Source organism: Oncorhynchus masou, chromosome 29 (assembly GCF_036934945.1).
Source record: "Oncorhynchus masou masou isolate Uvic2021 chromosome 29, UVic_Omas_1.1, whole genome shotgun sequence".
Taxonomy (NCBI): Eukaryota; Metazoa; Chordata; class Actinopteri; order Salmoniformes; family Salmonidae; genus Oncorhynchus; species Oncorhynchus masou.
This window is the reverse complement of record NC_088240.1, coordinates 64,141,932-64,169,375: the sequence shown is the minus strand read 5'-3', so window position 1 is coordinate 64,169,375 and position 27,444 is coordinate 64,141,932. Positions and strand designations below refer to the sequence as shown.

The 27,444-nt window shown below is 46.5% G+C and overlaps 1 protein-coding gene across 4 annotated transcripts in view; it reads left to right on the top strand.

The window, feature by feature from the left end:
* LOC135520266 (sterol regulatory element-binding protein cleavage-activating protein-like) overlaps window positions 1-26,491 on the top strand; it is a 35,016-nt gene extending 8,525 nt beyond the window's left edge. For all 4 annotated transcript variants that reach the window (XM_064945683.1, XM_064945680.1, XM_064945682.1 and 1 more), the window contains 20 exons: window positions 2,966-3,172; window positions 7,826-7,946; window positions 8,173-8,330; window positions 8,434-8,654; window positions 11,414-11,692; window positions 12,276-12,402; window positions 13,236-13,348; window positions 14,175-14,269; window positions 14,438-14,536; window positions 14,856-15,068; window positions 15,521-15,900; window positions 16,074-16,220; window positions 19,899-20,100; window positions 20,267-20,382; window positions 20,757-21,264; window positions 21,502-21,670; window positions 22,443-22,609; window positions 22,727-22,807; window positions 23,368-23,574; window positions 23,728-26,491. In XM_064945683.1, coding sequence (XP_064801755.1) covers window positions 3,051-3,172; window positions 7,826-7,946; window positions 8,173-8,330; window positions 8,434-8,654; window positions 11,414-11,692; window positions 12,276-12,402; window positions 13,236-13,348; window positions 14,175-14,269; window positions 14,438-14,536; window positions 14,856-15,068; window positions 15,521-15,900; window positions 16,074-16,220; window positions 19,899-20,100; window positions 20,267-20,382; window positions 20,757-21,264; window positions 21,502-21,670; window positions 22,443-22,609; window positions 22,727-22,807; window positions 23,368-23,574; window positions 23,728-23,973 — 3,771 coding nt within the window. In that variant the 5' untranslated portion in view covers window positions 2,966-3,050 and the 3' untranslated portion in view covers window positions 23,974-26,491. The remainder of the gene's footprint in view (window positions 1-2,965; window positions 3,173-7,825; window positions 7,947-8,172; window positions 8,331-8,433; window positions 8,655-11,413; window positions 11,693-12,275; window positions 12,403-13,235; window positions 13,349-14,174; window positions 14,270-14,437; window positions 14,537-14,855; window positions 15,069-15,520; window positions 15,901-16,073; window positions 16,221-19,898; window positions 20,101-20,266; window positions 20,383-20,756; window positions 21,265-21,501; window positions 21,671-22,442; window positions 22,610-22,726; window positions 22,808-23,367; window positions 23,575-23,727) is intronic.
* Window positions 26,492-27,444: the final 953 nt, after the last annotated feature.

Genomic DNA, 27,444 nt, shown 5'->3' with positions numbered 1-27,444 from the left:
AGCAGCAGCACGGCCAGGTGGACTGGGGACAGCAAGGAGTCATCATGTCAGGTAGTCCTGGGGCATGGTCCTAGGGCTCAGGTCCTCCGAGAGAGAGAAGGAGAGAATTAGAGAACGCACACTTAGATTCACACAGGACACCGAATTGGACAGGAGAAGTACTCCAGATATAACAAACTGACCCCAGCCCCCCGACACATAAACTACTGCAGCATAAATACTGGAGGCTGAGACAGGAGGGGTCAGGAGACACTGTGGCCCCATCCGAGGACACCCCCGGACAGGGCCAAACAAGAAGGATATAACCCCACCCACTTTGCCAAAGCACAGCCCCCACACCATTAGAGGGATATGTTCAACCACCAACTTACCATCCTGAGACAAAGCTGAGTATAGCCCGCAAAGATCTCCGCCATGGCACAACCCAAGGGGGGGTGCCAACCCAGACAGGATGACCACATCAGTGAATCAACCCACTCAGGTGACGCACCCCCTCCAGGGACGGCATGAGAGAGCCCCAGTAAGCCAGTGACTCAGCCCCTGTAATAGGGTTAGAGGCAGAGAATCCCAGTGGAAAGAGAGGAACTGGCCAGGCAGAGACAGCAAGGGTGGTTCGTTGCTCCAGAGCCTTTCCGTTCACCTTCCCACTCCTGGGCCAGACTACTCTCAATCATATGACCCACTGAAGAGATGAGTCTTCAGTAAAGACTTAAAGGTTGAGACCGAGTTTGCGTCTCTGACATGGGTAGGCAGACCGTTCCATAAAAATGGAGCTCTATAGGAGAAAGCCCTGCCTCCAGCTGTTTGCTTAGAAATTCTAGGGACAATTAGGAGGCCTGCGTCTTGTGACCGTAGCGTACGTGTAGGTATGTACGGCAGGACCAAATCAGAGGTAGGAGCAAGCCCATGTAATGCTTTGTGGGTTAGCAGTAAAACCTTGAAATCAGCCCTTGCTTTGACAGGAAGCCAATGTAGGGAGGCTAGCACTGGAGTAATATGATCAAATTTTTTGGTTCTAGTCAGGATTCTAGCAGCCGTATTTAGCACTAACTGAAGTTTATTTAGTGCTTTATCCGGGTAGCCGGAAAGTAGAGCATTGCAGTAGTCTAACCTAGAAGTGACAAAAGCATGGATTAATTTTTCTGCATCATTTTTGGACAGAAAGTTTCTGATTTTTGCAATGTTACGTAGATGGAAAAAAGCTGTCCTTGAAATGGTCTTGATATGTTCTTCAAAAGAGAGATCAGGGTCCAGAGTAACGCCGAGGTCCTTCACAGTTTTATTTGAGACGACTGTACAACCATTAAGATTAATTGTCAGATTCAACAGAAGATATCTTTGTTTCTTGGGACCTAGAACAAGCATCTCTGTTTTGTCCGAGTTTAAAAGTAGAAAGTTTGCAGCCATCCACTTCCTTATGTCTGAAACACATGCTTCTAGCAAGGGCAATTTTGGGGCTTCACCATGTTTCATTGAAATGTACAGCTGTGTGTCATCCGCATAGCAGTGAAAGTTAACATTATGTTTTCGAATAACATCCCCAAGAGGTAAAATATATAGTGAAAACAATAGTGGTCCTAAAACGGAACCTTGAGGAACACCGAAATTTACAGTTGATTTGTCAGAGGACAAACCATTCACAGAGACAAACTGATATCTTTCCGACAGATAAGATCTAAACCAGGCCAGAACTTGTCCGTGTAGACCAATTTGGGTTTCCAATCTCTCCAAAAGAATGTGGTGATCGATGGTATCAAAAGCAGCACTAAGGTCTAGGAGCACGAGGACAGATGCAGAGCCATTAAAATGTAATTTACCACCTTCACAAGTGCCGTCTCAGTGCTATGATGGGGTCTAAAACCAGACTGAAGCATTTCGTATACATTGTTTGTCTTCAGAAAGGCAGTGAGTTGCTGCGCAACAGCCTTTTCTAAGATTTTTGAGAGGAATGGAAGATTCGATATAGGCCGATAGTTTTTTATATTTTCTGGGTCAAGGTTTGGCTTTTTCAAGAGAGGCTTTATTACTGCCACTTTTAGTGAGTTTGGTACACATCCGGTGGATAGAGAGCCGTTTATTATGTTCAACATAGGAGGGCCAAGCACAGGAAGCAGCTCTTTCAGTAGTTTAGTTGGAATAGGGTCCAGTATGCAGCTTGAAGGTTTAGAGGCCATGATTATTTTCATCATTGTGTCAAGAGATATAGTACTAAAACACTTGAGCGTCTCTCTTGATCCTAGGTCCAGGCAGAGTTGTACAGACACAGGACAACTGAGCTTTGAAGGAATACGCAGATTTAAAGAGGAGTCTGTAATTTGCTTTCTAATAATCATAATTTTTTCCTCAAAGAAGTTCATGAATTTATCACTGCTAAAGTGAAAGTCATCCTCTCTTGGGGAATGCTGCTTTTTAGTTAGCTTTGCGACAGTATCAAAAAGGAATTTCGGATTGTTCTTATTTTCCTCAATTAAGTTAGAAAAATAGGATGATTGAGCAGCAGTAAGGGCTCTTCGGTACTGCACGGTACTGTCTTTCCAAGCTAGTCGGAAGACTTCCAGTTTGGTGTGGCGCCATTTCCGTTCCAATTTTCTGGAAGCTTGCTTCAGAGCTCGGGTATTTTCTGTGTACCAGGGAGCTAGTTTCTTATGAGAAATGTATTTAGTTTTTAGGGGTGCAACTGCATCTAGGGTATTGCGCAAGGTTAAATTGAGTTCCTCAGTTAGGTGGTTAACTGATTTTTGTCTTCCGGTGTCATTGGGAAGACAGAGGGAATCTGGAAGGACATCAAGGAATCTTTGTGTTGTCTGTGAATTTATAGCACGACTTTTGATGTTCCTTGGTTGGGGTCTGAGCAGATTATTTGTTGCAATTGCAAACGTAATAAAATGGTGTCCTCAGGTATGTCAAACCCAGGTATCCTCTGAGTTTGTATTAACCCACACCTCTCGTCTCTGTGGTTCCCTAGGTCCCTGGATGCCCCGCGGCGCTCGGTCCTCACCCACCCGCGCACGGCGCCCCCCGATGGCCGGCAGCTGACCCCGCCCCCCAGGATGACGGTGAGAGAGCGGCTGCGGGAGAAGATCTCGGCGGCGTTCTACCGCCACGGGCTGCTTTGCGCATCCTATCCGGTGCCCATCATCCTCTTCACCTCCGCCAGTATCCTCGCCTGCTGGTACGTCTGAGGAAGGGATGTGTGTATGGGGAGGGATGTTCTGGGGTTGGGCTTTCTGGGGATGGGCATCTTCAAGAGATGATATGAGTTCTTGTACTGCTTTCTCTGAACACGTTCATTGTTGGTTTAAGGCAAGTTGTGAAAGGATTGTATCTATTTTTTTATCAACATGGGCAGAGGTGAGATGGTAGGTCAGGAGAAAAGAAGTGGATGGATGAAAATAAAAAAAGAGGTAAACAACAGAGCTGGGAGAAAAAGGAGCAGACCCTGCAAAACCCAGTCAACTAAATGAAACGGCCGTAGCCATACACATAAATCAGCACTCGGGAACAGAACACACACTTTTCCACCTCATAGTTCCACATTAGAGGTCAACCCTGTCACAGATGAGAAGTCAGGACAGGATGGAAGGAATACGTTACAGCATGGAACCATGGAGGCAGCAGTGCAGTGCCAAAAGCACGGCTGGCTGACGGCTGCACTGAGTGCAGGGAATTAAGGGGGTGGGATCAGAGTTAAAAAGAGAGACACAGCAGAGGGCTGTGAGAAAGTGACCCCTGGAGAATAGGCCTATCTGTGTGTGCCTGGCCCTCCATCTGCCTCCCAGGAGGTGGGGGCTCCTGCTGCAAAACAAAAGCCCTTTGTGGCAGTACAGTGACCTTAGAGCGGGAGGGAGAGCGAGTGGGAGAGAGGGTGTAGTGTCCTCAAAGAGAAATCTGTATCCCGTGGCCCCGGGCCTAACAGGCTGCCAAAGAACCAGGATGAAAGAGTGTTAAAGCACTTACTGAGCAACACTGTCAGTCACGTCACTATTAAAAAAACACAAGCATTTCGCTACACCCGCAAAAACATCAAAAACATCTGCTAAATATGTTTGTGACTAATAAGATTATATTTTTGTACTATACTTTGGAACTATGCAAGCTGCCACTTGTTGTACAGTGCCTTGCGAAAGTATTCGGCCCCCTTGAACTTTGCGACCTTTTGCCACATTTCAGGCTTCAAACATAAAGATATAAAACTGTATTGTTTTGTGAAGAATCAACAACAAGTGGGACACAATCATGAAGTGGAACGACATTTATTGGATATTTCAAACTTTTTTAACAAATCAAAAACTGAAAAATTGGGCGTGCAAAATTATTCAGCCCCCTTAAGTTAATAGTTTGTAGCACCACCTTTTGCTGCGATTACAGCTGTAAGTCGTTTGGGGTATGTCTCTATCAGTTTTGCACATCGAGAGACTGACATTTTTTCCCATTCCTCCTTGCAAAACAGCTCGAGCTCAGTGAGGTTGGATGGAGAGCATTTGTGAACAGCAGTTTTCAGTTCTTTCCACAGATTCTCGATTGGATTCAGGTCTGTACTTTGACTTGGCCATTCTAACACCTGGATATGTTTATTTTTGAACCATTCCATTGTAGATTTTGCTTTATGTTTTGAATCATTGTCTTGTTGGAAGACAAATCTCCGTCCCAGTCTCAGGTCTTTTGCAGACTCCATCAGGTTTTCTTCCAGAATGGTCCTGTATTTGGCTCCATCCATCTTCCCATCAATTTTAACCATCTTCCCTGTCCCTGCTGAAGAAAAGCAGGCCCAAACCATGATGCTGCCACCACCATGTTTGACAGTGGGTATGGTGTGTTCAGGGTGATGAGCTGTGTTGCTTCTATGCCAAACATAACATTTTGCATTGTTGCCAAAAAGTTCAATTTTGGTTTCATCTGACCAGAGCACCTTCTTCCACATGTTTGGTGTGTCTCCCAGGTGGCTTGTGGCAAACTTTAAATGACACTTTTTATGGATATCTTTAAGAAATGGCTTTCTTCTTGCCACTCTTCCATAAAGGCCAGATTTGTGCAATATACGACTGATTGTTGTCCTATGGACAGAGTCTCCCACCTCAGCTGTAGATCTCTGCAGTTCATCCAGAGTGATCATGGGCCTCTTGGCTGCATCTCTGATCAGTCTTCTCCTTGTATGAGCTGAAAGTTTAGAGGGACGGCCAGGTCTTGGTAGATTTGCAGTGGTCTGATACTCCTTCCATTTCAATATTATCGCTTGCACAGTGCTCCTTGGGATGTTTAAAGCTTGGGAAATCTTTTTGTATCCAAATCCGGCTTTAAACTTCTTCACAACAGTATCTCGGACCTGCCTGGTGTGTTCCTTGTTCTTCATGATGCTCTCTGCGCTTTTAACGGACCTCTGAGACTATCACAGTGCAGGTGCATTTATACAGAGACTTGATTACACACAGGTGGATTGTATTTATCATCATTAGTCATTTAGGTCAACATTGGATGATTCAGAGATCCTCACTGAACTTCTGGAGAGAGTTTGCTGCACTGAAAGTAAAGGGGCTGAATAATTTTGCACGCCCAATTTTTCAGTTTTTGATTTGTTAAAAAAGTTTGAAATATCCAATAAATGTCGTTCCACTTCATGATTGTGTCCCACTTGTTGTTGATTCTTCACAAAACAATACAGTTTTATATCTTTATGTTTGAAGCCTGAAATGTGGCAAAAGGTCGCAAAGTTCAAGGGGGCCGAATACTTTCGCAAGACACTGTATTGATGTGATGCAGGTCAGGATACTGAGTCAGTGTTTAGTGTGTAGAACACCCAGAAATGTTTCAGTGTGTTCAGTCCTCACATGAAAATCAATTTCCCAATGACCTGTTGGAATCTTTAGTTAATTTTTCAAGAGGTTTGAAATGCTTTTGCTCGTCTTTGGAGGGTGGGCTACAACTTCTCAGCAATAGAGCTCGGCCTATACCCTTCTCAGTGGGGTAGTAAAATAACACAATTGTAGATTTCCACTCACAAGGTCCGGATATTTATAGAACTAGGTGGCACAGAGATTGTAACTGGCTATGGTTGGCATCATCCAAATGTGTACCTACCTTCATCCCTTTGCTACAGTATTGCCAGGCTGTCATCATCATTTCCGGTCGTGGTAAATTGTACCCAGTGGCCTGACAGAGACAGACAAATGCAGCACTGTCACTCTGGCTGAATTTTGGAGGCGCCCTTGAACGTAAAGGGCTTGTTGGTTTTCTTTGTGTGTGCTTTCTCATTTAAAATGAGTTTGTTTGCAGGGCAAACGGGCCCTAGAATGTTAGGCCTTGAGTGAAGATGATGACAAAACTGGGATAAAAGGTTGTAGTTACCTACTCATGCATTAGGGTGGAATTAAGTGGGCATTAGTTAGACTCATATTTTAAAAACACACCAGCAGTGGCTTCTTCTTTTCTCTCTCTTTCAGACATTCTCACACTCAGGGATGCTTATATACACATACATGTGTTATTATACTGAACAACAATATAAATGCAACATGTAAAGTGTTGGTTTCATGGGCTAAAAATTCTGTCAAATTTTGTGCACAAATTTGTTTACATCCCTGTTAGTGAGCATTTCACCTTTGCCAAGATAATCCATCCCCCTAACAGGTGTGGCATATCAAGAAGCTAATTAGACAGCATGCTCATTACACAGGTGCACCTTGTGCTGGAGACAATAAAAAGCCACTCTAAAATGTGCAGTGTTTTCACACAACACAATACCACAGATGTATTAAGTTTCGAGGGAGTGTGCAATTGGCCCACATTCTGTTTCATCACATGTGGGATCGTCTGAGACCAGCCATCCGGACAGCTGATGAAACTGTGGGTTTGCAGAACCAAAGAATTTCTGCACAAACTGTCAGAAACCACCTCAGGGAAGCTCATATGCGTGCTCGTCATCGTCACCAGGTTTTTGACCTGACTGCATTTTAGCATCACAACCAACTTCAGTTGGCAAATGCTCACATTAGATATCCACTGGCATCCTGGAGAAGTGTGCTCTTCACGGATGAATCCCGGTTTCAACTGTACCAGCAGATGCCGCCGTGTTTGCGAGCGGTTTGCTATTGTGGACATGGTGGCAGTGGGGTTATGGTATAGGAAGGCATAAGCTGCGGACAATGAACACAATCGCATTTTATCGATGGTGATTTCAATGCACAGAGATCCTGAGATCCATTTTTCAGTATGATAATGCACAGCCCCATGTCGCAAGGATCTGTACACAATTCCTAGAAGCTGAAAATGTCCCAGTTCTTCCATGGCCTGCATACTCTCCAGACATGTCACCCATTGAGCATGTTTGGGATGCTCTGGAACGATGTGTACGGCAGCTTGTACCAGTTCCCGCCAATATCCAGCAACTTCGCAATAGCCTGATCAACTCTATGCTAAGATGTCATGCTACATGAGGCAAATAATGGTCACACCAGATACTGACTGGTTTTCTGATCCACTCCCCTACCATTTCTTTTGAGGTATCTGTGACAAACTGATGTGTATATATGTGTTCCCAGTCATGTGAAATCCATAGATTAGGGCCTGAATTTATTTCAATTGACTGATTTCCTTATATGAACTGTAACTCAGTAAAATCTTTGAAATTGTTCCATATTGCATTTTTATGTTTTTGTTCAGTGTACATACATTCAACTAAGGCAATGATCATTTTGGTAGAGGGTATATATTTTAGTGCTGTGGTAAGATTTCGCAATACTCAGGCCTGTAACTAATATTCAGACCCAACTGTCACTTATTCTCCAATCCCATGTTCTCCCATGTCGACGCTCTCTCCCCCCTCTCTCAGTTACCCCCTGCTGCGGCTGCCTCTGCCGGGAACCGGGCCGGTGGAATTCACCACACGGGTCCGAGATTACACCGTCCCTTCCCATGAGCCCCAGGGAGACCTCGGCGAGAGGCCTGACTGGGTAAGACTCATGGTTAAAAGATCACCCCACTTACAGTACCTACATGACTTGACTGTTGACATGGTACATTTGTAACATCATAATCTATAAAAATTAAACTAACACCACCAAGTACCATTTGCATCAAATTCTTTGAAATACCAACTGAAAAAGGGACTGTAAAATAACTAACTAATTCGCTTCTCTGCCATGTTTTTCAAAACCCTCTATTGCTCTGTTCCTCCAGTATCGGGGTCCTCCGGTGGCCTACATCCAGCCGGTCCTGGTGAAGGCAGCTGTGTCTCCCTGGGACAGTACGCTGGTCCCCGTGGATGTGTTCCGCTCCCCACTGGGCCGCGTATTCAGCCTGCTGGAGGAGATCCGCAACCATGTACACGACGACGGGTATGTGAAACTACACACGCACATCCGATGTCTCTCCCCCACCTTTAGCTCTATCTTAAAATGCACCTTGACTTGACCGGACTTACCTCTCGTCTCTTTGCAGTTCTGGGGTCAGGAGCTTGGAGGCGCTCTGCCTGCAGGTGACGGACCTGTTGCCGGGGTTACGGCGTATGCAGAGAGTGCTGCCGGAGCACGGTTGTCTGCTGGTCTCCCCCGGCAACTACTGGCAGAACCAGCGGGAGCTGTTTGACTCTGACCCCGACCTGCTGAAGACCGTCCACCAGCACGAACCCAAAGGACTGCACACCTCCGCCACACTGAGAGGTAGAGAGGGGAGGAAGGGAGGGAAGGGGTGAGGTAAATGGAGGGCAGAACAGAGGAAGTATGAGCTAATGCTCATTGAGCCCCAACCAGAGCGTGTGAGCAGAGCCGCTCATCGCTAATCGAGCAGTGCTTGCGCTCGATGTCCTTTCCTCTAAAAACCCGCTCCAAATTCGCTCCATTTATTAAAATCACATTTTAACCAACACCCATCTATTTTTGTGACTACCTGGACCTACAAATCAAATTGTATTTGTCACATGCGCTGAACACAACAGTGAAATGCTTACTTACAAGCCCTTAACCAACAATGCAGTTTTAAGAAAAATAAGTGTTAAAGTATTTGCTAGTGAAACATAAATGATTGAAAGAGCAACAATAAAATGACAGTAGCGAGGCTATATTTAACTTTTATTTAACTAGGCAAGACAGTTAATTAAGAACATATTCTTATTTACATTAATGGCCTATATACAAGGAGTACCGGTACAGAGTCAATGTGCAGGGGTACAGGTTAGTCGAGGTAATATGAGTAATATCTACATGTAGGTAGAGGTAAAGTAACTATGCATAGATAATAAACAGAGAGGAACAGCATCGTGGGGGTGGGGGGTTCAATGCAAATAGTCCAGATAGCCTTTTGACTTGGGGGTAGCAGCTGTTAAGAAGCCTTTTGGACCTAGACTTGGCACTCTGGTACCGTTTGCGGTGCAGTAGCTGAGAGAACAGTCTATGACTAAGGTGACTGGAGTCTTTGGCAATTTTTAGGGCCTTCCTCTGACACCACCTGGTATAGAGGCCCTGGATGGCAGGAAGCTTGGCCCCAGTGATGTACTGGGCCGAATGCACTACCTCTGTAGTGCCTTGCGGTCGGAGGTCGAGCAGTTGCCATACCAGGCAGTGATGCAACTAGTCAGGATGCTCTCGTTGGCTGTAGAACTTTTTGAGGATCTGAGGACCCATGCCAACACGACTGTGTTGGTGTGTTTGGATAATGATAGTCATTGGTGATGTGGACACTAAGGAACGTGAAGCTCTCAACCTGCTCCACGAGAGCCCAATCGATGAGAATGGGGACGTGCTCGCCCCTCCTTTTCCTGTAGTCCACAATCATCTTTGTCTTGATCACGTTGAGGGAGAGGTTGTTATCCTGGCACCACACTGCCAGGTCTCTGACCTCCTCCCTATAGGCTGTCTCATTGTTGTCGTCGGCAAACTTAATGGTGGTGTTGGAGTCGTGCTCGGCCATGTAGTCATGGGTGAACAGGGAGTACAGGAGGGGACTGAGCACGCATCCCTGAGGGGCCCCCATGGTGAGAATCAGCGTGGTGGATGTGTTGTTACCTACCCTTACCACCTGGGGGCGGCTCATCGGCAACAAGGATCCAGTTGCAGAGGGAGGTGTTTAGTCCCAGGGTCCTTAGCTTAGTGATGAGCTTTGAGGGCACTATGGTGTACCAATTGTTTTTTAAAGTATTGAAACCAAACCATATGGATTTGAATGAAAGGTATTTGAATAAACATGTAAAGGTGAATGTAAGAAGCGAACATCATTTAAAATAGGCTACATGTCATATTAAACAGCATATAAACACTCTAAATATGTCAGGAGCCAGACAGGGAGCCTAAGAATGAACAAAAATGAATTATTTCGGCTATTATTTCAATTATTTCAAGGCTATAGCTTATAAAGAAATACATTGTGAAGCATTTGTGAGTGCGACACCAGGCTGGTAGGGACATAAAGCGCTCAGCATTTAAATAACATTTAGTTGTATTAAATCATTATAGTCTGTTAATTGTACACTTAGGCTGTGACTTACTTATAATTAAATACAAATACAAGTGCCTTTTAATAAATGTTTTGAATACACGCCCGTCTGTGTCTTCGTGTGATGGTGCCTGGAGAGGTCAGCAGCAGAGAATTCCCTCTCCACGCTTGCAGAGCAACTGGGGATGTTAAACACCCCTTTGGCCACTCTTGCCAGCCTGAGCTGAGATGTTTTAAAAATGTTCTATAGGTAGGCCTAAAGGTTTTTAGGCAAAATAAACCAAGCAAAACGGAAAGCTCCTTGAAGGTGGGGATGTAACATTACCAGGCCTATTGGGCCAAAATATTTATGGACTATTTTATAGATCTCTTTTAAGAGATCAGATTTTTTTGTTTATAAATACTTTGCTACAATGACACACTTTAGTTATCTACAAACCTCGTTCCTTTCTTTCAGCATGTGCATGTAGTAAGTATACTATCATGCTTTCAGTTAACGTGTCAGATTCCACAATGATTCTGTAGTTGTAGACTACATCACCACACTCCCTCTCTTGCTTTTGGTCCTCATCTTTGTCAGTCACCTTGATTTTGCACCTGTGTGTTTTATCATTTTCTTATAAAAATATTTAGTGAACTCCATAGCTATAGCTAAAGCATGGGCATATAGCAACACACAAGTAGACTACAACTGCATGCTGGGCTGGACATGCCCTAAGCTCCTGAAGTGAACACTACTTTTTTGAGCGAAATTAGAGCGGGCAAGATGGCCGACGCTCCAGCCTTTTTGGAAATCTCACTCCGTGCTCCAGTCAACTTGGGCACGCTCCTCACTGCTCACAAACACTGGCCCCAACTAGTGTTAGGCAGACTGGTAATGCGGATATTGTTCAATGCTGTGTGTGTGTGTGTGTGTGTGTGTGTGTGTGTGTGTGTGTGTGTGTGTGTGTGTGTGTGTGTGTGTGTGTGTGTGTGTGTGTGTGTGTGTTAGACCTGCTGTTTGGCGTCCCGGTGAAACACACAGGGGTGAGTCTGTACAGCAGGAAGAGGGTGGTCACCTACACCATCACCATGGTCCTGGGCAGCTACGACACCAGGTTCCTGTCTAGCCTGCGGGCGCGTCTCCGCCAGCTACACCCCTCGGTGAACTGCAGCCTACGCGAGGACCACATGGTGCACGTGCACTTCAAGGAGGAGATAGGCATGGCTGAGCTCATCCCTCTGGTCACCACCTACATCATACTGTTTGCCTACATCTACTTCTCCACACGTAAGTCTCTGACTGGAGTCTGGGTGCTACGGGGCATCTCAATAGTCTAGAGGTTCACTTCATCTGCACTGATCTGAAATAGTTGGCTTAGTTTCAATTAGTTAAAGATGCATCCTTCTTTCCATCCCTCCTTCCTTGAAGTAATGTGTCCCATTACTGAGGCTGGTGGGGGGAAATTGGTTTCAAATGAAATGCTGAAGTCGACTTTCTTGCTTTGGGGGCCCCTCGTTTTCTCTGGAATATTGTGCTCGTTTAAGCCCACAGAGCCAAGACCCAGATTAGTGTTTGTGTTTGACCGAGTCCTAGCCAAGGCTGTTCCTGTCTAGTGCAGGGATAATCCCCTATACAGGAACACTAGTCCACCATACGAATCTACCATGATAAAACTCACCAACAATATGCTGACACACACACACACGTGCAGTCTACTGTACACAAACCACATTTCAACTAAGAGCTGCATAAACTCTCATGCTCAGAGACGTTCTTCTTTGTAGTGTGTGTAAACTCTGTCTTAGTTAACTATTTCCTCTCAGTGTGTGTAAACTCTGTCTATGTTAACTCTACTTCTTCCTCTCTCCAGGTAAGATTGACATGGTGAAGTCAAAATGGGGCTTGGCGCTTGCTGCCGTGGTAACAGTGCTCAGCTCTCTGCTTATGTCTGTGGGGCTCTGCACCCTGTTCGGCCTGACGCCCACACTCAATGGAGGGTAAGAAACACACACACACACACACACACACACACACACACACACACACACACACACACACACACACACACACACACACACACAACAAAAGCATGCCCACTCACTTACACTCTCACCCTAAAATCCCCTGACCATCTCCTGCTCATTGAGCTGTATGGATTACTGTGGGACTGCAGATGTTAATGTACAGTGAGTGACAGGGGACTGTGTTACCAAGGGCAACAGATGTGGACTTAAAGGGGAGGAGGGATTCTTAAGAGGGCGGGGATAGATATTTATGTGGCGTACCTGACCAATCACACCCAGCTTATTGGAATGTAGAGGATGGCATGACCATCTCACACCATCCAAATCTCATTGATCAAGATTCCAGGGTCCACACGCACATAGACCTACATACCCACTGTTGTGCATATTGACACAATGGCCACATAACACGTGCGTTTAGTCTTTATCTTCTGTGGTGAAGTTTTGTTCCGTACTGACCTCGAACCCTTATCTTCACGTGTCATGATAGCATATCTCTGGTTTACTGCCCGTCAAACCTTGTCTGTCTTCAATCGTCCCTTCTCTCTTTCTTCATCTGTACTTGTCTACTAAATGTCCCATTTCCTATTTTTAACCTGTTTTTTTTTATTTGTACGACAAACATAATGACAACAATCAAATCAATCAAATTGAAAAACCTGACCTCTCTTCCACCCTAACATCCAAACTTGCATCAATCACCTGATCCACAAACAAGAGCTCTGAGAGCACTGGTTACTCAAATGAGATGATGAAGTATTATTCACAACAGCCTTGTAATCATGTTGTCTCTCTCTCTCTGTCAGTGAGATCTTCCCCTATCTGGTGGTGGTGATAGGGCTGGAGAACGTCCTGGTTCTCACCAAGTCTGTGGTGTCCACCCCTGTTGACCTGGAGGTCAAACTACGCATTGCTCAGGGTAAGAGTGTGTGTGGGTTGGTTCTTCTATCCCCATAAGTCCCCACAAGGATTAGTAAAACAAGGAAAATTCTCTTCCCATGGCCCCATGAGGACAAAGGGTGTTTTAAGGTTAGAATTAGGGTAAGGGTGCCTCCTGAGTGGTGCAGCGGTTTAAGGCACTACATCGTGATTGAGGCATCGCTACAGACCAGGGTTCGATCCCGGGCTGTTTCGCAGCCAGCTGCAACCGGGAGACCCCTGAGGCGGCAAACAATTTGCCCAGCGTCGTCCGGGTTAGGGGAGGGTTTGGCCGTCCGGGATGTCCTTGTCCCATTGCGCTCTAGCGACTCCTTGTTGCGGACCGGGCGCATTCACGCTGACTTTGGTTTCCTCCGATATATTGATGCGGCTGGCTTCTGGGTTAAGCGAGCAGTGTGTCAAGAAGCAGTGCGGATTGGCAGGGTTGTGTTTCGGAGGACGCATGGCTCTCGTCCTTCGCCTCTCTCGAGACCATATGGAGTTGCAGTGATGGACAAGACTGTAACTACCAGTTGAATATGACAAAATCGATATATATATATATATATGATAATAACAATTGGGGTAATGGGCTAGGGTTACAGGTTAGAGTTATGGTAAGTGTTAGGGTTAGGGAAAATAAGATTTGGAATGGAAATTAATTTGAGGTCCCCAAGAGGATAGAAGAACAAAACGTGTGTGTGTGTGTGTGTGTGTGTGTGTGTGTGTGTGTGTGTGTGTGTGTGTGTGTGTGTGTGTGTGTGTGTGTGTGTGTGTGTGTGAAATCCAAGCATTTGTTAATGTGGTATTGTGTTGTCCCTCTCCAGGCCTTAGTAATGAGAGCTGGTCTATCATGAAGAACATGGCCACAGAGCTGTGCATCATCCTCATAGGATATTTCACCCTGGTGCCTGCTATCCAGGTAACACACACACACACACACACATCTATCACACACTGGCGTATGAACACAGGTTGACGCACACTTTCATTCACATAGACAGAGTAGAACATACTCCACACAACATGCACACACCCACTTCTACTGTGCATGTTTTGAGTGGCCTGCTGTTTATTTCTGTGTTTCCAGGAGTTCTGTCTGTTTGCTGTGGTGGGGCTGGTGTCTGACTTCTTCCTTCAGATGTTTTTCTTCACCACAGTTCTTTCCATTGACATCCGACGCATGGAGGTGAACACACATACACACACACACACACACACACACACTGTCAACAGTGCTTTCCTTAGTAATTTACAGCATGGAAGTGAGGTTATAGACACACACACACATTTGCCATGTGAAGGTGAGGTCTCTTGAGACGAGTCATTTCCTCAGTCTGCTCTTTAAAATATTGACAGTCTTTATCCACCTTGTTCCCCTGTTACAGTCATATACACATGCATACTCTAACACTAATTCATACACATGTACTCACATACTTGTTCTCTCATACGTGTTGCACACTCCCACATGCCCACGCTCCCTAAAACTGTCCTCTCACACACAGTTGGCCGATCTGAACCGGCGTCTTCCGGCCGAGGCGGGGATCCCCCTTCCCAAACCGGGCCCCCTGCGCCCTCGGGAGGCGCCTCCTCCCCCACGGCCCTCACCCCACACCATCACCCTGCAGACGCCCGCCTTCAGGAACCTGCGCCTGCCCAAGAGGCTCCGTGTGGTCTACTTCCTGGCCCGCACGCGTCTGGCCCAGCGCTTCATCATGGTGAGACTGGCTGGAGGCACTTCCTGAAAAGATCGTTTAAGTTAGGGTTGCACGATTCTTTTGGAAAATGCACAGGCTTTTCAGAAATTAGGATTGGAAGACTTCTGATTTCCTGCTTATTCCCATCTGATTCCGGGAATCTTCCAACTGGATTTTCTGGAATTTTGCGACCCTAGTTTCACTTAGTCCAGTGTTAACAAATGCTCGTGTGAAAGGAGGGTGAGTTAGCACTGGGATGAGAACATGCAGTGTGAAAAAGCCTTGAGGGTGACTGTCTCATGGCCTTTTCACAGAGAGTCAGTCTGTTGGGCCGTCGTTTCTGTGTGTGTTACGGTCTGTCTCGCCTGTCAGTATTTCTCTGTCTCTGTATGACTGTCTGAACATTTCCAGTACTTCCTTGAAGTAGTCCTCTGTATGCGTTGACATGTCCCTCTATCCCTGTATTGTTGTAGGTGGGTACAGTGATCTGGATTGGCATCCTGGCCTACACGGACCCCGCTGGCCTCCGTACCTACCTGGCAGCCCAGGTGTCTGAGCAGAGCCCCCTGGGGGAGGGCGGGGCCGGGGGTCTGCCCCCGCACCTGGGAGTAGCCCCGGTCTTCCCTGGACCAGGAGGGGACCCCGCCGGCACCCTCAGTGTCCTCCCCGCCCCCGCTGAACCCACCCCGCTTCCAGAGAACCAGTCCCAGGGCCACCACGGGGCCCCCGGGGAAGGAGTACCCCTGGTGCCCCAGATCAGCTGGGGGGCGGAGGATGAGGAGGGCTGGAGGAGGCTGTCTTTCAGACACTGGCCCTCGCTCTTCAGCTACTATAATATTACTCTGGCAAAGAGGTAGGTCAGGGGAGTTGGAATGAGTTACTGGGTGTGTGTGTTTATCGCATGTGTGTGAGCTTATGTGCATAGTGTGTGTGTCACTTTTTACCCTACTTACCATGCTTTTGGGTTAGGTTGAATTCATTGTTTAATGTTAGGAAATGTCATTTTGTTACCTTTCTGTCCCACAGATACATCAGCATCCTGCCTGTCATCCCCATCACGCTCCACCTGAGCCCCCGGGAGGCCATCGAGACACGTCACCCCCAGGACACACGCCACCCCCCGCCGCCCAGCCTCAAAACTAACGACCTGCCCGCAGACCTCACGCTCTACAAGTCAGTACCGACACACACACACACACACACACACACACACACACACACACACACACACACACACACACACACACACACACACACACACACACACACACCAACCTCTATATCCAACTCCTTCAAACTACAGATTGACCAATATTCCCCCTACCACCATCCATGCACTTCATGTTTTTCAAATACACGCACACACACACACACACACACACACACACACACACACACACACACACACACACACACACACACACACACACACATGCACAGTGCACACCACTTCAAAGTCCATGCAGGCGAAAGATCAATGTTATAGTAAACGATTATGGCTTCAAGGCCAAGAGATACAGTGATAGGCCTACATTTGTCCCAAGTAGGGTTGCAAAATTCCGGAAACTTTCAATAAATTGGGTTTTCCCCAAATCCTGGTTGGAAGATTCCCAGAATCAGGAAGGAATAAGCAGGAAATCCAGAAGCATCCAACCAGGATTTGCAACGCTAGTCCCACACCTCTCTCTTCTTCCTCTCTTTCTAACCTTGCAAACGAAACAAGGCCAAACAGTCTGTTACCGTGTCGATGGTTATCTCAAAAAAGGTAGGAAGAAAGAAAATTGTTTTTTTTCCTCTTATCTCTATAGTTGAGTTGATTGTCTATTGGGTGAGGTTGGTTTTGCATCGGTGCCCCCACCCACCCGGGGCACAGGGCCATATGCAAAATTAACTCCCTCACTGACTCAGACTTTGGCCTTGTCTACCGGCTCATCTGATTAGCTGTTAGGTTACTCGTAAGACGTCCGTGGGTTGATGATGTCATGGTGGAGTGGGTGATGGTGTGGTTTTTGGACTGAGTGAAACGGTCTCTCAACTGTGTTCTCCCTAGTAGGGGTCAAAGGTTCCTCAAAGTAAGGCAGTACAGTACGGCCAACGTCAATGTTTCTATTAGAACAAACAGAATTATGCAGGGGGGTGCTGTGCTGCTTGAGACGTGAGGGTGGGAATATTGTTTCCAAAGACCACCAGTGATTTTCCTGCAGTATACTACATCCTTGACCAATAGCATATTAAAATGGATCCTTTGGAACTGTGTCCACTGTGATGTGTAACTCCAGGGAGGTTTTTCATTGGACGTGGGCGGTTTGAATCATATTCATCAGGTCATGGTCATCTGTGAAACCCAGATCCGTGTTCACGGTTCATATCTGAGATAAAGGTCACAGTGGTGAAGGTCATCTCTGGAATACAGGCCAGGCACAGATGGAGATTGATGTATTAGAATCGTTGGGTCAGGTCAGGGAGGAGGGGCCTGGATGGTTCTTCCAGAATAAAGTAGGATCTGTCGTATCTATGGTTGTCCAATCAAAGACGGCTTCCTGGAACTCTTGCTTTGGTGGACTCAGTGTTATTTTCAGAGAATCTTCCTCAGCCTGTTTACAATAGTCGTAAAAAAATAAACTGGGTGCCAATCAATGTTCGGCACTTTTATTATGTTAGGCCTGTGGCGGTGATGGAATTACATTAATATGATCATTTTCTAACATTTCAAGCCTCAAATGGAAAGGCTGCTTTCTGTTGTAGTGTGAATGGAAAGGCTGCTTTCTGTTGTCGTGTGAATGGAAAGGCTGCTTTCTGTTGTCGTGTGAATGGAAAGGCTGCTTTCTGTTGTCGTGTGAATGGAAAGGCTGCTTTCTGTTGTCGTGTGAATGGAAAGGCTGCTTTCTGTTGTAGTGTGAATGGAAAGGCTGCTTTCTGTTGTAGTGTGAATGGAAAGGCTTCTTTCTGTTGTAGTGTGAATGGAAAAAGGCTGCTTTCTGTTGTAGTGTGAATGGAAAGGCTTCTTTCTGGTGTAGTGTGAATGGAAAAAGGCTGCTTTCTGTTGTAGTTTGAATGGAACGGCTGCTTTCTGTTGTCGTGTGAATGGAAAGGCTGCTTTCTGTTGTAGTGTGAATGGAAAAAGGCTGCTTTCTGTTGTAGTGTGAATGGAAAGGCTGCTTTCTGTTGTAGTCTGAATGGAAAAAGGCTGCTTTCTGTTGTAGTGTGAATGGAAAGGCTGCTTTCTGTTGTAGTGTGAATGGAAAGGCTGCTTTCTGTTGTAGTGTGAATGGAAAGGCTGCTTTCTGTTGTAGTGTGAATGGAAAAAGGCTGCTTTCTGTTGTAGTGTGAATGGAAAGGCTGCTTTCTGTTGTAGTCTGAATGGAAAAAGGCTGCTTTCTGTTGTCGTGTGAATGGAAAAAGGCTTCTTTCTGTTGTAGTGTGAATGGAAAGTCTGCTTTCTGTTGTCGTGTGAATGGAAAAAGGCTTCTTTCTGTTGTCGTGTGAATGGAAAAAGGCTGCTTTCTGTTGTAGTGTGAATGGAAAGGCTGCTTTCTGTTGTCGTGTGAATGGAAAGGCTGCTTTCTGTTGTAGTCTGAATGGAAAAAGGCTGCTTTCTGTTGTAGTGTGAATGGAAAGGCTGCTTTCTGTTGTAGTGTGAATGGAAAGGCTGCTTTCTGTTGTCGTGTGAGTGGAAATGCTTCTTTCTGTTGTAGTGTGAATGGAAAGGCTGCTTTCTGTTGTAGTGTGAATGGAAAAAGGCTGCTTTCTGTTGTAGTGTGAATGGAAAGGCTGCTTTCTGTTGTAGTGTGAATGGAAAAAGGCTGCTTTCTGTTGTAGTGTGAATGGAAAGGCTGCTTTCTGTTGTAGTGTGAATGGAGAAAGGCTGCTTTCTGTTGTAGTGTGAATGGAAAAAGGCTGCTTTCTGTTGTAGTGTGAATGGAAAAAGGCTGCTTTCTGTTGTAGTGTGAATGGAAAAAGGCTGCTTTCTGTTGTCGTGTGAATGGAAAGGCTGCTTTCTGTTGTAGTGTGAATGGAAAGGCTGCTTTCTGTTGTAGTGTGAATGGAAAAAGGCTGCTTTCTGTTGTCGTGTGAATGGAAAAAGGCTGCTTTCTGTTGTAGTGTGAATGGAAAAAGGCTGCTTTCTGTTGTTGTGTGAATGGAAGTGCAACCTTAAGGTGAGGAAAAACAGCCATTTTGTCCCTGGCTCTCAACGGTCTACATTTGCATACTTCCACTGAAGTGGTCTAATTGGCTTGAACATGTGCAGCCAGTGTGCACACCACATGGGTACAACGTTTCCCTAAGGGGACAATAAAGTCAGTGTGTACACGCTGACTCCATGCATGAACATGTGTGGGAGAGTACGTGTGCTGGACCAATCAGACTCTGCCATGGTTTCAGAACAGGTATTGCACGTTGAGCTGGTCACACCAGTGCGTCAGGCCCTGTTCTCATGACAGTGACTCATTCTACACGACAGGTGCTGTTTAGGCTTCTGCCTTTACCCCCGTCTCCACTAGAGGGACACACTGGACCCATTACATCTGCTTTCCAGGCTTTCCTGGACAATGAACAGTCCGGTCATGTTATGGAATGTCAATCTGACGAGCTGATGATTTATGTCGGTACGTCATTGCGTCAAGTTCACACCGTTCTCAATGTTCAAGTCTTTCTATTGTAAGATGCTCTGTGCGGGCTACGTGACGGCTTGGTCTCCCCGTCATTGGTACTCTCCGTCTCTAACGTGCTCTCTCTTCACATGCTTAACCCGCTCACTCTCTGTCAGTGCAATCCAAACCAGCTTTATTGGCACATATGGAGAAGGCAGCAAACAGGTTATTAACCCTGTCTGTCTCTGTCTTTCTTTAGGGTAGCAGCTCTGGGCCTGGCGGCAGGGGTTCTGCTGGTGCTGCTGCTCTTCTGTCTCTACCGGGTCCTCTGTTCCCGCAACTACGGCCAGAACGGCGTGGCCCACGGACGTCGTCGTCGCGGTGACCTGCCCTGCGACGACTACGGCTACTCGCCACCCATCAGCGAGATCTCCCCCCTGCTGCTGTGTGGACACAGCATGGTGAGAGACTGGGCGCACACACGCTGACACAAATACCATTGTTCATTTGCATGAATATTTACAAGTATCTCTCCTCTGCGTTCTCTCTCACACACTCTCTCACTCTCACACACACACACACACACACACACACACACACACACACACACACACACACACACACCAGGATATAGAGTGTCTGGCGAGTGACGGCATGCTGTTGGCCAGTTGTTGTCTGGCAGGACAGATCCGTGTGTGGGACACTCAGACTGGAGACTGCCTCACCGTCATTCCTAAACATGGGTAAGACACACACACAGCGTGTCCACATACCATATCCACAAGGTCACCTTTGCCAATACAGGATTACATACACACACACACCTATGGACAGTTCATGCTTGTGTTCATGCATAATGTGTTATATTTTTTTGGCCTGGCACCACCCACCTCTTTGGAGTACAACTTGTATTATTTTAATAATAAATGTACAATATTAATTTTACATATGTAAGTACAAGTCATTAGATGTTGTTTTTTTTTCAGCATAGTTTTTATGTGTTCTCCCTTCGTCCCATTCCCATGTCCTTTTATTTCTTTCTACATAGTCTTCCAACCTGTTCCCCTATATGCATATCCAGCCTCCTGGTCTGAACATTAAACTGTCTCTCTGTCAGGCTGCGGCGGAGTAGCAGCAGTGGCTGCTGGGAGCAGCGGGATGGTTGGGACGCTGTGGGTGTGGCTGAACCTGAGAATCTGGGGGGCGGGACAGAACCAGGGGGCGGGGTTTTCGACGAGGACGAGGGCTACCCCCTCAGGCGTCGGACCACCCCACGTCCTGCCCTCTTTGAGAACCAACCCGACCTCACCCCCCTCATCGACACCAACTTCGACTCCCAGCCCCCCTCCCACCTCCTCCTCACCCCGCCCAAGGATGGCTTTGACTTCGGGGGGCTGGTGGAGAAGGCCTACCTGGAGCACGAGCCTCCCTCGCCGGGCCTCACTGCCTCCTACCCCTCCTCCTCACCCCTGTCGGGACCCCCACCCCAGAGGAGACGCAGCCTGGGGTACATCCAGCCCCCTGCTCCACAGGGCCAGGAATCCCCGGACTGGGAAAGCGCCGTGTGGGCCATGGAGCTCCGGGGGAACCTCATCGCTGCTGGGAGGAGCAACGGCAAACTAGAGGTGAGACCCAATCCCAAATCAACCCCCCTACACCGTCACTAGACACTCTATGATGTTCCCTTGTAGAACAGAAAGAAACAACTGGATGGGTGCAGTGGGAGTGGGTGAGATGAAAAGAGAGGAGGTAGTCATAATGAGCAAGCAGGAAACAATATTTGCAAGAGGAGAGTGTCAGTAGGAGAAATTGGGAAAGTGGGAAAAAGCCAGGGCAAGTGCACTAATGTGTTATGTGGTTAGCTGTGGGACGCAGTGGAGGGCTCGTTACGCTGCAGTAATGAAGACGGCGTCTCGGGGATCACGGCCCTGGCCTTCCTCAACAACAGGATCGTGGCGGCCAGACTCGACGGTTCTCTAGACTTCTTCACTGTCGACATCAACAAGCCTCTGGGCTTACTGCAATACAGAGGTGAGCTTCACACACACTGTCAAATGACCCAATGATGTCAATATACACAGAGTGCACAAAACATTAGGAACCTGCTTTTTCCTTGATATATACTGACCAGGTGAAAGCTATGATCCCTTATTGATGTCACTTGTTAAATTCACTTCAGTCGGTGTAGATGGAGAGGAAACAGGTTAAATCGTGATTTTTAAGCCTTGAGACATGGATTGTGTATCATTGAGGGTGAAAGGGCAAGACAAAAGATTTAAGTGCCTTTGAACGGGGTATGGTAGTAGGTGCCAGGTGGTCAAGAACTGCAACGCTGCTGGGTTTTTCACGCTCAACAGTTTCCCGTGTGTATCAAGAATGGTCCACCACCCAAAGGACATCTAGCCAACTTGACACAACTGTGGTAAGCGTTGGAGTCAACATGGGCCAGCATTCCTGTGGAACGCTTTCGACACCCTGTAGAGTCCATGCCCCGACGAGTTGGGGTGCAACTCATTATTCAGAAGGTTTTCATAATGTTATGTGCACTCAGTGTATGTCTAATATGCTTGGAAAGTCGATTGTGTCACAATTGGTAAAATGTTAACAACTGGAGTCACATGTTATTGCCCGGGCAGTACAACAGTAGCTATAAATAGTGTAGTTAACTAATTATCAAGTAAAGTGTATCCAGACGTTTACTTTTGACCTTTGTGACGTCCTGACTTTCGGAGCGTTTTAACTCTAAACGTCTGTGATGAGTGTGTTATCTATGTTGGGTGTGTGTGTGTGTGTGTGGTGCCAGGTCCCCCCGGGCGTAGTAACATGCCGCCCTCGCCCTGCTACAGCAGTGAGGATGTGATCTCATGCCTGCTGACACGCTCGGTGCAGTGTGCCCACCAGAAACCCATCACGGTGCTGCGAGCCGCTGCCGGCAGAGTGGTCACGGGCAGCCAGGACCACACTGTCAGGGTGAGGGAGGACACGCTCACAGAAACACATACACACACGTGTATATATCGTTCACCAACCTTTTGCATGATAAAACACTCACACACTAAAACCCTGCTGTTTGTCCCTGTGTGTCAGGTGTATCGTCTGGAGGACTCATGCTGTCTCTTCACGCTCCAGGGCCACTCTGGGGGAATCACTGCCATCTACATAGACCAGGTTAGTCAATGGTACAGTCTGTATCCCCCCCCATCGGGGCTGTCCGATGGTACAGCCATGTCCCCCAAAGCTGTGTTCCAATGGCCGAACTGTTGTCTGGCTGCATTCCAACCCAAAATCTGCTCCCTTTAAGAATTTTCCCCAGAAGGATAGTTATGCAATGAGCTCACCTTGCTCCTAAAATTCCACCTTCTCCATACCTTCTGTACCAGTCTTGCTGGCTGTGCAGGAGAGTCACTAAGGCACAGGCAGCCCAATTCTGATATTTTTACACTAATTGGTCTTTTGACCAATCACTTCAAATCAGATCTTTTTCAGAGCTGGTCTCATTGGTTAAAAGTCTGCCTGTGTAAACGTGGCCTAAGGTACTCCTTTCCGATCAAAATCCATTCAAGTGTAAGCCCCCCTTACTAGGGCACATCGTAGCAAAACATCTTGCAACGGAAAATTAGGATTTCTTATGAACAAGTCCAGGTAGTCCCTCCTCATAGCAGTCCACTTTTTTCTGTTTGTACTTAATGAATATGACCCATGTGAAGTATGTCATTGTCGTGTTGCAGACCATGGTTCTGGCCAGTGGGGGGCAGGACGGAGCAATCTGTCTGTGGGATGTGCTGACGGGCAGCCGGGTGAGCCACGTGTACGGTCACCGCGGCGACGTGACGTCACTGGTGTGCACCACATCGTGCGTGATCAGCAGCGGCCTCGACGACCTCATCTGCATCTGGGACCGCAGCACGGGCATCAAGCTCTACTCCATACAGCAGGTGCGTCTCTGTGTGTGTGTGGCTAATTTGGGAGAAATCAGGTAAACTAGTCTCCTGTTATTCAACGATAGTTTATGCCTCTTCGCCTGCTTCTATCCCAATTTTTCCTTCCTTCTTTAAACCTAACTTGTCTTTCTTTCCCCCCTCCCCCAGGAGGTGGGCTGTGGTGCCAGTCTGGGGGTGATCTCTGAGTCTCTCCTGGTGACAGGGGGCCAGGGCTGTGTGTCCTTCTGGGACCTGAACTTCGGGGACCTCCTCCAGACGGTCTACCTGGGCCAGAGCAGCGACGGCCAGGGGGTCCGCCAGCTCGTGGTGCTGAACAACGCCGCCATCGTCTGCGACTTTGGCTCCGAGCTCAGCCTGGTCTACGTACCCGCGGTGCTGGAGAAGCTGGACTGAGCAGAAGCAGAACTAGGACAGGCGCCACACAGTGGCCTGGAGAAGTAGACAAAATGGTCAGTACTGACAATGGGGATATATGCAAACTCAACTCATTTTGGCCCTACACTATGCTGCAGTTGGACAATCTCCTTGGAAAGAGTTGTGGCTCATTCAGATCGTTAGCGCTTCACCTGATTTAGCTGGCAGGGCATTTCTATAGCAATACATAGCCTTTTTTATAAAGCTAATGTCTGGTTGGAGAGACAGATGTACAGACAGACTTTACAAGTGGTCAACCTGCCACAGGGTGAGGGCTGTCTGACCAGAAAGATGATCTTTGGCCTTGTTACTAGCTTGTATCCAAGCATTGGATGGTTTGGGGTACACACACCCCAAGGGGGTTCCCATCCAACAATCAGACTGTCACTGCACACTATGCTGCTGTCATTGGCGGAGTGTTTGATACCACGCCAGCCAATCTGAGGGCCGCTGGGCTAAGCAAAGCAGTTATTAGCATGTGTGTGTTTTGTGTCCTGGGGAAGAAACAGTCCCGTTTTATGGTGAAAACATTGCTGACAAAAATCCTTCATTATTGTGTGTGTGTGTGCGCGCGAGAGAGAACTGGATACGATTACTGTAATGAAATGCACCTTGAGAGGGGGTTGTTTTTTTATGTTTAAATCTATTTATTAGTGATACATTTTTAAGTAACAATTTGAGGTGTGCATAATATAATGTGGAGATGATGTCATAAATGTAGGGTTAGATGTATTTTTTTTAAACATTGGTTATAATGAGATTAAGATTTGTAATAATATTTTGGAACTGAAAATGCTTGTTTTCTTGGCGTTGGGGATTGAGGTGGAGAGGTTCCTTGCCTTACCCCAGCCTCAAGCTCTGATTTTAGGGCTACTGTTGCTGCAAGAGGACCCATCTGGCCCATAAGAGCCCCTTAAACTGTAATAGGCTCTATACTTTCTGCTTGAATTGGAGATTTGCATCTGAGGGTGTGGCAGCTCTACATTGGCTGCTCTCTTCCCATGTTGACTGTGCCCAGGATAAATGTCAGATCTTTTGAGATTGTGACTATATTCAATTGCACGGTTTTATGTTAGTAACATTGTCATGCTACCTTTGTACGTCTTGTTCTCTGACAAAAGGTTACATTGAGGAAATCACGTTACTTTTTTAAATACCTAAAATGGCTTCCTCTTGTAAAAAAATCTTACAACTGCGTTTCTCTGTCCGCTATGTTTTTCCCTAATTCACTGAAAAGGTATCTTTTCTTTCGGTCTTATCTCTGTAATTCTCTGCTTGTGAGTTTGAGAACCCTATCAGGCATAAAAGGAGAGGATGGGTAGTGTACCAGTAATGTGGTTAACTCCACCTTGTCTTTTCATGTGAGCAAAGGAGTCAGCGAGGGCCTCAGACGAGGAATATGATGGTACCCTCTAGGTTGGAGCCTCTACTAATAACTCAACCTTTCTCCCAGCCCGTTACCTCTGAGTGACTGTAGCGCCAGCCTGCAGACACACGCAATGCAGAGAGAGCGTAGTGGACTTGACCGTAGACGTTAGCCTACTTGGTTACTTACACCCATAGCTGAATGTCGACGCTTGATATTGAAAAGCAAATCCACTCAACTTCAACCAACAGAAATATAACACTAACTTGTGCACTAACTCTTAACCCTCTCAAATGCACCTGCTCACACACACTAGGCACTTTGTAACAATGTATAGAAAGACATTCAGAAAACAGAAAACGCACACAGACTTGTGAATGCACGGGTGGACAGCTTTAGTCCTCAAGGGTTGCGTTGTCGGCCGGTTCATGATGAATTGAAGAGAAACGAAAACCCAGACACACGCCATCCCAGATGGACTGGAGTTGTGCACCCGTATAATGGTTCTAATTTATTTCATTTTTTTAATGTAAATAACAGGTAAATGCTTTAGAGCGTGTCAATTCACTTATCATTGTAAGGATGTAAACTGTTGCCTGAGTTAAATATGGTTGTGTTCCAAGTCCTTTTAAGCTGCCTTTCCTGATCTCCTTGCTTGCAAATAATGATACGATAGTTATTTGACACCCACACACACTGTCACATTATGTGGCCTATGCAGGAATGAAACCTCATCACTCTGGTGCTGCGAGCACTATGCTCCCAACAACATTGGAATGTTTATGGAACAGGAGTTTCTACATTTGTTTTACAGCGTTCTGCCACTGTAGTGATGAAGGGAGATGAGAAGCATTTAAGAAAATTGGAACACAGCCCATGTCCCCTTGATCTGACCCTTTTGGTCCAACAAAATAGTTGACGGAGGGAGGGGCAGAAAGAAACCAGTGTAAATATTGTTTTTGTGGAATCATAGGCCTGTTCTGCCCCCCTCCTCCTGAACCCCCTCCCTTCGGTTGGCTAGGGTGCCACAGACTGTAGTGGCGGTAGCAAATGTTCTGGGCTATTTTACTATTTTTAACACAGGAGCAAAACTTTGTACTAATTTCCAAATAAAGAGTCTTTGATACCTTGTCATGTTGTCTGCAGTGTGTGATTTTCTGTAGGGGGGAAAAGTTAGTGCCTTGCGAAAGTATTCGGCCCCTTTGAACTTTGCCACATTTCAGGCTTCAAACATAAAGATATAAAACTGTATTTTTTTTGTGAAGAATCAACAAGTGGGACACAATCATGAAGTGGAACGACATTTATTGGATATTTCAAACTTTTTTAACAAATCAAAAACTGAAAAATTGTTCAGCCCCTTTACTTTCAGTGCAGCAAACTCTCTCCAGAAGTTCAGTGAGGATCTCTGAATGATCCAATGTCTAAATGACTAATGATGATGAATACAATCCACCTGTGTGTAATCAAGTCTCCGTATAAATGCACCTGCACTGTGATAGTCTGAGGTCCGTTAAAAGCGCAGAGAGCATCATGAAGAACAAGGAACACACCAGGCAGGTCCGAGATACTGTTGTGAAGAAGTTTAAAGCTGGATTTGGATACAAAAAGATTTCCCAAGCTTTGAACATCCCAATGAGCACTGTGCAAGCGATAATAATGAAATGGAAGGAGTATCAGACCACTGCAAATCTACCAAGACCTGGCCTTCCCTCTAAACTTTCAGCTCATACAAGGAGAAGACTGATCAGAGATGCAGCCAAAAGGCCCATGATCACTCTGGATGAACTGCAGAGATCTACAGCTGAGGTGGGAGACTCTGTCCATAGGACAACAATCAGTCGTATATTGCACAAATCTGGCCTTTATGGAAGAGTGGCAAGAAGAAAGCCATTTCTTAAAGATATCCATAAAAAGTGTTGTTTAAAGTTTGCCACAAGCCACCTGGGAGACACACCAAACATGTGGAAGAAGGTGCTCTGGTCAGATGAAACCAAAATTGAACGTTTTGGCAACAATGCAAAACGTTATGTTTGGCGTAAAAGCAACACAGCTCATCAACCTGACCACACCATCCCCACTGT